Source organism: Diadema antillarum, unplaced genomic scaffold, assembly GCF_040938485.1.
Source record: "Diadema antillarum isolate AM-2024a unplaced genomic scaffold, OU_Dant_1.0 seq00001894_RagTag, whole genome shotgun sequence".
Lineage (NCBI taxonomy): Eukaryota > Metazoa > Echinodermata > Echinoidea > Diadematoida > Diadematidae > Diadema > Diadema antillarum.
This window is the reverse complement of record NW_027272560.1, coordinates 69,870-79,281: the sequence shown is the minus strand read 5'-3', so window position 1 is coordinate 79,281 and position 9,412 is coordinate 69,870. Positions and strand designations below refer to the sequence as shown.

The following is a 9,412-nucleotide window of genomic DNA, read 5'->3' as shown; positions in this document are numbered from 1 at the left end:
CCGTTTTCTAACCAACCGTATAGATACAAACGGTAAATTTATGAACAAAATAAACGCTGTTGAAAGAACAGCTAAATACATTATATCGCATTCTATGGATCTTTACATCTGTTTCCATGCGGATCCTCCTACTTACACACATGAGAGAAGTAAAAACTAAAACAAAGACGAAGCGATCCCATGCAAACAGAAAGACAATTAAGTTCCCTCTCAATGAACTGCATATAGCAGTATATACACACACACATGCGTGTATAATATCATGATGTGTGTATGCGATTATACCATAAAAATGCGCATTCCAGTCCACTATTCTGTTTTGCCACAACGAAGACAATGCTTGTCACAAAAATGAGCAGATTATAATACAAAGCCGAAAAGATAGCTATCTGCTCTACCTCATGGTTCTGCCAAAATGATTATAGAAATTAAGCTGAGCGTGTATGAATCCATATGGATGTTTGCAATGAATGTATAATAATATATAGAGATATTCGTTTGGTCAATCTTTTATCAATCCTGATCTCCAGGTGTTGATGACAGGAGCTTATATTTTCTTGAACATGCAAGTCCTATAAACTTCAGCTTTTCGTAGGTTTCCTTCATGTTCTTCTCTGCTCTTTTTATACATCTACAATATCTACATAATATCACCATTTTACGACACTTGTATTGAGTATTACTTTTGACAGTTTGAGAGATTCGACAATTTCGTCTTTTGTTAAAGTAATCATCTTTGAGAAATATGAAAATAAATCAAACTCAAACGAAAGCTGACCCTTAAATCCTACGTCTTATGAACCCGACTGGCTCCGGAATCTGCCTGAACCGACAGCGGAGGAGGCAGGCCATAACGTCCCTGAACATGGGCATGGTTCGTGCGTAGATGAGGGGATTCACGCAGCTATTGACTGTCAACAGGAGCCCGGTCCAAGGGATGCCGGGATCACTCGGAGGGATACAGACACTGATGCCGAAGGGTAGGAGACAGACGAAGAACGCCAGAACTACGACAGACAACCTCTTGGTTACTGTCACGTGATACCTATTTAGTTGTCTAGGAGACTTTGTCACTGACCTTTGTTGCTTGGTGTTGGTTTTACCTCCTTTTGATTCAGGAATTCTCTGGGATGTTGTTCTTCCTGTACCACTTATATCATTGACTGATGTCTTTGACTCATTTGAAGCGCCCTCAGTCGTTGAGCACGTTGTAACTTGATGGTGTTGGATATCTGTGTCAGCCTCCGCTTGATCGGAGTGTGACTTGCATTCTCTACTCGAGTCACCTGTCGACGTACCCTCTGTGAGTGGAGTTCCGCTTGACGAGCTCGTCTCGATTGTCACATGGACAGGTCTGCTAGAGCATGCCGGTGTTGCCGTCATCACTGCGGACATCTTCTTGCTCTGCTGAGTAACGAATCTGAATATGCGAATGTAGATGATTACGATAGCTGTGAACACGGGTATGATAGCAAACACCCCCGCAAAGAGGCTGTAGAGTTCGGAGGTGGGAAGAGAAGTATCTTGAGTGCACGTCTTGTACTCCTTGGAGTAGCCAAGCTTTCCTAGACCAGCAAAGTGTGGCACGACTACCAGGATGAAGGGATACAGCCAAGCCATGATGACCATGAGGATGATATTCCTCTTGGTATAAACTCTTTGGAAGTCGCTTTTAAGCTTTGTGAGGAGATACCACCTGTTGTATGCTATAAGTGCCAGGGTCATGACGCTCGCGCCCAAGCAGATGAAGCCTATCGCAGCAGTAACCGCGCATATCCATCCGGGGAGTGGCCATCCGCCCTTGCTGAGAAGGGCAACGGTGCCGAACGGGAGAGAGAGGCACGTGATGAGGTCAGCGAAGGCCAGGTTGACGACGAAACAGTTCGTCGCCGACTGGAGTTTCCTTGAGAGTGCGACGGCGAGGATGACGAGGCTGTTGCCGACGGTGCCCGTGACGGCGACGGCGATCATGCAGGCAGCCATGACGATTCGTTGGTTGTAGTCATCAAAGACGAAGAGCCCGTTGCTATCTTCGGTTTCATTTGTTGCCATGTTTCCTTTTGACAGTTCCATATTTGGGAAGCTGGGGAAATTAATACAAATTTGTTAGAACGGAAAATGATTCTAGAAACTAATTGCAATATTTTTGTTGTTGTTGTTGTTGTCAGATACACGTGTCGTAATTTTCATGTATGATTTCCGTGGAAAAATACAGAAATGAAATCAAACTGAACTGAACTGAAATGTTTCAAAGGGTGTAGCACTATTCTATTAGAGCTATAACATGCAAAATTTTGCCAATAGGGTTCAGAACAGTACATTGTTGTAAGCTACACACCTATACTGATTGGAATAATTGTTGCGATTTGCACATCAAGTAATCTCATGCAATTATCAATCGCACAACGTAGAGTTTGATCAATGTTTACTAATTATATAATTGTGTCCAGCAATAGTATCAAAGCAACACCAGTATTCAAAACAGAGAGGTAATTGATTTACTGTTAAAACTCTGTTTTTGTCGCGTTCTGCCATATGTCTTTCTTGTATTTAGCAACTCTGTACCGTTAGCATAATCCGCCATGACATTGTGTTAGAATATGCCTATGTAAAGCTCACATGAGACATGTTACGTACCACTATGTGGTGATTACTCAGACCCAAACGAAACTGGTAGATAAAGACGTAGCAGGATATGGCAAAAGTTACTTTTCAAATCTGCCAGCATGTGTCAAACACAACGTCCCTTTAGCTCTAACGGCATGACAGAATATTCCTCGCTACAGCAGTGCTGTATTACCTTCTCACATATCCAGTAAAATCCAATATATCCTGAATGAGAACATGTCACCCTCGACTTTAATACTTGCAGCAACTCCTTACGCGGAAGAGCTCTTCCTGCGCAATAGTTCAACTCTCCTAAATCTTGACCGGAAAGTATGCAACACATTTTAGCTTATCTCGTGGGAGAGACGATCAAACTAGTATGACGATCAAACAAACGTGTATGTAATTTACGAACATGGTACATAGAGATGTTCTGCATGTCATTTTCTGAATTGCAACAATATCTCGCTCAAAGTTTAAACGATGGATGTATCATTATCATGATATAAAACACTAAATGACATAATTATGCAGAACATGGTCCCGTCCTAAGGATCATTTACGATTCTGAAGATTTTGACGGACTTCACAGTACGGAAGGAAATAAAAAGAACATAGTCAGTTGACGTGTTCATTATCCAACGGATTGAAATAAGCTGTAAGTTAACCCAAAGTCTACGATAATGATAGGTGGAAGAGTCTACCCCTGACATGACAACTTAGAGAGAGATATTATATGAGCCCGGAAAGTGTACAGGTTTACTTCACTGGTCACTCGTCATGCTCATCCACGTCGTACGAAGACAGAAATGAACTCGCTATGAGGTAACATTATAAATCCTAACCTACCTTATAGATCACCAAATGTCGGGCCAACTGCTAGTTGTCAGTATAGGGTCCATCGAATTTTCAAATGTTATCCCTCGAGTTGGAAATATTCTTTTATGAGCTTTCTCATCAGACAGACAAGGAAGTTTGAAAAAAAAAATCCCCTGGCTATTCCCTGCTGTTTACGTCACAACGAACTCGACGGAAAAGTGCAGGAATTAAGAGAGCGTCATTACGGTCCATGCACAGAGTCTACAGAGATCCTATCCGGAAGCCACGCTGTGCCACAGCGTCGTTTTCCTTGCGAAATTCTCTCCAAACTTTTTCTCATTAACGACGGTCAAGCAGCTTTCATTCTATTCGAGTCATAGAGGTTCTGGATAACATGCAAACAAACAGACCAAACAAGGCCAAATATGGACATAGGTGATTCACGTAAGCAAGTCAGGTGACATTCACTTATAATTTGATATTCTTTAATACACTTTGCATAACTCATACACAAAAGAAAAAGTGCTTTCTTATCGGTAATTCTAAGGGAGTCATTCTACGAGACGTCACGAGACCGACACCCACGAGTCATACAGCCTATCATGAGTCATACAACCCACGAGGTATACAGCCCACGAGTCCTACAGCCCATGAGTTCAACACTAAGCAAACAAGGTCCACGAGACCGACACATTAAGTCCCGTGTTGTAATGTCGAACTCGTGAGATGCTTTTACCTACTGTCGAACTCACGGGCCTTATTTGCTTAGTGACGAACTCATGGGCTGTATGACTCGTGGGTGTCGGTCTCGTGACGTGCAACCGTGGACTTGCTAGCCAACTATCTCTAAATAGATATTTTGCTATGAGAAAGGTTATCATGGGTTTTCTACCTTGTTTGTGATGATGACAAAGTCTACGTATTTTCATTCGTGCATATTAATGAGGGCGTGCTTGTGCGCATTTAATTATAGTCCCTACTTTTTGAAAATCAGTACCGTGTATGAAGATAATCAATACGGCACTGCGTTTAATGTACATTATGTGCTAAGAATATAATTTATCACAACATGAACCATTTACTTTTCCTATAGCAGTTGAATTAAAAGGGAATGAAAAACATCCAGTCTAGACACCAAGAGATATATAGCATTGTTCTGTTCCAGAACTTGATCATATAAAGCCTTCATAAAGGTCTCATGCAATTTTTGTATTTACAATTGAGTGACATTTCTTTCAGGTTGACGCGTTCTAACGACGTAAATGCATTGATCTCACTTCAAAGATAGAGGTTTTATTGGTATAACGTGTACTACAGCCTGTGATATATATGGAATATACACGATGTATGATGATAAAATGTTTACCATGTTCCAGATTCTCTGATCTTATTATACATGTGTACATGTAAATACCACGTGTACATAACACCAAACAAACTGCATTCACCAAAGATGTATTGTAAAGTAATATTTCTTTGTTTCTGTTGATATAACCTTGATCTAATACTCCGCATAAAATCAGTTATCTTCTGAATCGATGTGAGTGTGACAAGTATTATGTAAGCGTATGATAGGCATTTCTAGATTTATCAATGTCGCACGAGAAGACTCGAAAAATATGTAAGAAATATCAGGCGTCGTCTTGCCCTCTTTCGTGAACAGTGAACGTTTCTAGCACTAAAGTTCGATGCTAATGCCGTCTTATGCAGCTTACAGGTTGAGGAATACTCCTACAGGAGCAGCGAACGATGCACCCCATCACTTTTCGAAAATCGGGCATGGTCCTTGCGTATATCATGGGATTGATGCAGCTGTTAAACGAAACAAGCAGACCTGTCCAGGGAATTCCTGGGTCGCTCGGCGGAACAGCGACGCTAACCCCGAAAGGTAATAGGCAGATGAAGAAGGCAACTACAACGACTGCAAGTCTCTTGGTTACACGGACATGGTGACGATCTAGTTTAGAGGATGCTGGTTTGCTTGACGCCTTCGGATTTCCTACTGACGATCGCTTATCCTGTTTGGGTGGCGGCGTCTGATCGGCTGCCGCGGAGTTTGAAGGGTTAGAATTCCCTTCAGTACTTCTCCTTGAGCTTTGATCAGGACCGTTGGTATCATCTGGCCTCGGTTCCACAGCTGCCTCGTTCAGAGTTTCATCTGGTGGTGGAGGAAGGCTGAGTTGAGAAGAGTCGAGATCGCTATTCAGTGTGGCGAGACTTTTACTTGAGGGTGCTTTGGTTGTCGTCGTCGTACTTGCATCGTCTGAAGTAACTTCTGAGGAATTCATTTCCACAGCAACAGCCGACCGCGTCCCCGAACTCGCGGGACCAGTCTCCCTCAACGTAGCCATGTGTTTCATCTGCTTCGTGACGAAGCGGTAGATTCTTACGTAGATGATCACCACGGCGAGGAATACGGGTATGATGGCCATAACACCGGCTAGCAGGCTGTAGAACTCTGATGTAGGCAAGGATGTATCCTGTGTGCATGTTTTGTACTCATTAGAGTAACCAAGCTTTCCGAGCCCAGCAAAATGCGGAACTATCACGAGAAGAAAGGGGTACATCCATGCAGCGATCACCATCACAATTATCTTGCCCTTTGTGTACAGTTTCTGGAACTTTGCCGCTGGTTGCGTGAGAAGATACCATCGATTGTAGGCAATTAACGCCAGGGTCATAACGCTAGCGCCGAGGCACGTAAGAGTCACGGCCGAAGCTGCGGCGCATATCCAGTCGGGAAGTGGCCATCCGTCGCGGCTCAGCAAGGCCACTATGTTGAAAGGCAAGCAGAGGCATGTGAACAGGTCTGCGCAAGCGAGGTTGACGACGAACCAGTTGGTCGACGATTGCAACTTTCTGGAGAGCAGGACGGCGAGGATGACGAGACCGTTGCCCGAGGTGCCGAGAAGGAATACCACACCAACAACGACCGCGATGATGATTCGCTGGGTGTAGTCGTTGAACTCGAACAACTGGGGGCCTGTTGGCATCGACAACGTGCTTGTTGCAACTGAAGTTCCCTCTGACCCCATCGGGAGATGATGATCCCAGGCGCCGGCTTTATCTGCAAAGATGATACAATAACACTCAACACATCGTGGGAAAGGACATCATTACAAATTATACCATATCAAATACGAGTGTCTAGTATGCTGTATTTCCTTGACATATGCTGTATGTCCTTGTTTTCGTCCTTGTCCTTGTTATAATCTTTTCTTCTCTTTCCTTTCTCTGACGTCATGATGTTAAGATTTTCATACATGGAGTCCTTGGCTGATCTTGAGATGCCCTTATCTTCAACTAGTAAATCACAAAATTTACAAGCTTTGATTTTCTTGTGGGTTTCTCTTTTCCATATACAGTTACACAAATGTACAATATAATTTTAATCGCTTACTTAGTTCATTTATCGAAATATAAAGACAAATTACCATGATTGCATTATATACTATTGAAATTTATGTGATTTGAAATTCCTTACTCATGAAAGCGTTATGTATATTACCTTGCATTACTTTGTATGGAAATAGAATAATTTGAATTGCATTGAAATTTAATAGATATTGGCATTACACATATGACTTTTATATTATCCACCTGCATTGACACTGCCATCGACTGTGTGATGAAACTTGAGTGAAAACGAACTGGAGTAATGCATGATGGACAATTCGTCATGGATAGATTTGCTTTAGATATTTGATGAATGACAGCACATATATATTCCTAATAACTGAACGTATCGCACCGTGATACCCTATCATATATTCGACATTTCGTAATCATGAATAACTATCATGAACAAATCGCTTGTAAATAGTGGGAGAAAGATCCGGGTTGGTTTTATGGCCTGCCAGAGTCAAAAGGTGAGTGTATTGAGGGAGGGCGTAATGGGTCAATATTCACAAAGCAAGTAACAAATACAGGCTGAGCAAGAATAAGAAAAATGCTCGCACAAAAGTAGTACTGGCTACCCATATTTGCACGCGCCTATTTGCAAATAATGTAAAAGAGGTACATGGTCATCTCAACTTCCTCAAAGGAATCCCTAGTCTTCAATGAATCCAAAATATCATGATGTATCATACATTTCGATTTCTTTAATAACAAATGAAGGGTGGGAAATAAAGCGCTTTACCAGTTTCTGGCGCGACAGGCACAACCTTACACAGTTACAAATCTAGTCATTAATAAGTACGAGAAAATTTACACCAAAAGAGAATCAAACTAGCTTAACCAGATCATTCTATTCCTTGAGTAGACATGAGATCCCCAAATGCATTCGATGACTTTCAAAACTCCAAATAAATATCTGCATGTAAATATTAATCCTAAATGTGCCTGTATATCTTTATTAGTCAAATAAGTGGTAACCTTGTATAAACTATGCAACACTGTCCTCATAACCTGGTATAAATAGGCAGAACTTTTCATAGTTACGAATCCGGTCATTATGAATACGAGAAAATGCATACGTCACAAGAATGAAATGTCAAGTGTTATCATATTTCTTTTCTAAGCCATTGTTGTTGTTGTTGTTGTTGTTGTTGTTGTTGTTGTTGTTGTCGATGTTGTTTTATGGGGGTTATGAGGAAAACCAGACACAGCTATCAATGCATTTTGATGAGATTTTTTTCTGAAGGCCTCTTATCCATTATGGATCTGTTACTTAATGAATTTCAGTGCTTGTAGTCCAGTCAGTAGGCCTAAGCATTAGTTTTGTCTCATTATAGGCACTCTTACACAGTCTCTCTGGTTTCCACGAGCAACGAGATCAACAACTGACATTTTACAATTTGTAGTACAATTTACAACAATGCCAGATCAACTGAATCGGTGTACTGTTATGATTACAAGATTCCAAGCTCTGCAAATAGCGGACAAGTACGTGGAAAAGGAGCTGGAATCTTTGGTGCGCTTTGTTAATTGTCGTCAAATTCGGCATTGTTTCGTATGGGGAATGCTACACTGTAAAAACATCGGTGTGAGATTTAACACCATAGGTGTTAAATCTAACACCGATCAAGCTTCAATAGAGGACTACACCCACAGGTGTAGAAAATGTATTGCGACGGTGTTAAAAAGTGTTCCCCTGGCACTTCGTGGTGTTAATTTGACACTGTGGCTGGTGATATTTTTGACACTGCGCTAGAGTTAATTCAATAATGACACCGCATGGTGTTGATTTGATGTTGGTGGTGTTAATTTCGATGGTATAACACCCGTCCAGCTTCAATAGGAGACCACACCAACTGGTGTTACTGTGGTGTAAATGTGTTTACACATTCTTTCAAAAATCAAGTACTTTATCGGAAAATTCTTTATCGTCTCGTTGAAGTTCAAAATTAACAAGAAGCGCTGTAACTAAGAGACTATTCAAAAAACAATTTTATATTTTGAAATGACACCCGGAGGTGTTAATCTAACACCATGAATGAGCACCGGAAATTTAACACCAGCTCAGTGTTTCATATTTAACACCGGACTTTTTGCAGTGTAAATATTGCATTCAGTCTTGAGGTAGGATGTGTGCAAGAAAATGTTCGACTTCTAACGATTTCCAGTAGCTTCAGTATATATTAGCAGTAAGGGAGACTATGCTTATATGTTACATATATTTTCAGACCTTGCTGCGTAAGGGAAACTATTTTTGATCACTTGGGTTCAGTCCTACGGCGACATTATAATAACTGTTGATACGTTTTCTCCACACCATTTATTTTGAACGTAAAGTTCAAGTTCAATAACTTTTCTCCATTTCTACATAATCAGTAAAGCATACTGGTATATATGCAAAATGTTAATAAAAGGAAAGAGATATCAACATAAGTAATCAGGGTGCATTATACTTTTGATAAGGATTAGAGAAGTGAAGCGTTTTAGCGGTTTATTTCTGTGCAGGACACTCATTCAAAGACTTTTTTTTTCCCGTCTTGCTTGTTTTAAATAGGCTTCAATCCATCCCAAATTATAAGCTCTTGTT

The 9,412-nt window shown here is 41.1% G+C and overlaps 2 protein-coding genes across 2 annotated transcripts; both read right to left on the bottom strand.

Moving 5' to 3' along the window:
- Positions 1–780: 780 nt before the first annotated feature.
- On the bottom strand, positions 781–2,052 carry LOC139713015 (beta-3 adrenergic receptor-like). The gene has a single exon (XM_071624793.1). It carries the CDS (start codon positions 2,050–2,052, stop codon positions 781–783), a length of 1,272 nt encoding a protein of 423 aa, XP_071480894.1.
- A 3,065-nt stretch (positions 2,053–5,117) lies between these two features.
- Positions 5,118–6,461, bottom strand: LOC139713010 (alpha-1B adrenergic receptor-like). The gene has a single exon (XM_071624788.1). The coding sequence runs from the start codon at positions 6,459–6,461 to the stop codon at positions 5,118–5,120; it is 1,344 nt and encodes a 447-aa protein (XP_071480889.1).
- Positions 6,462–9,412: the final 2,951 nt, after the last annotated feature.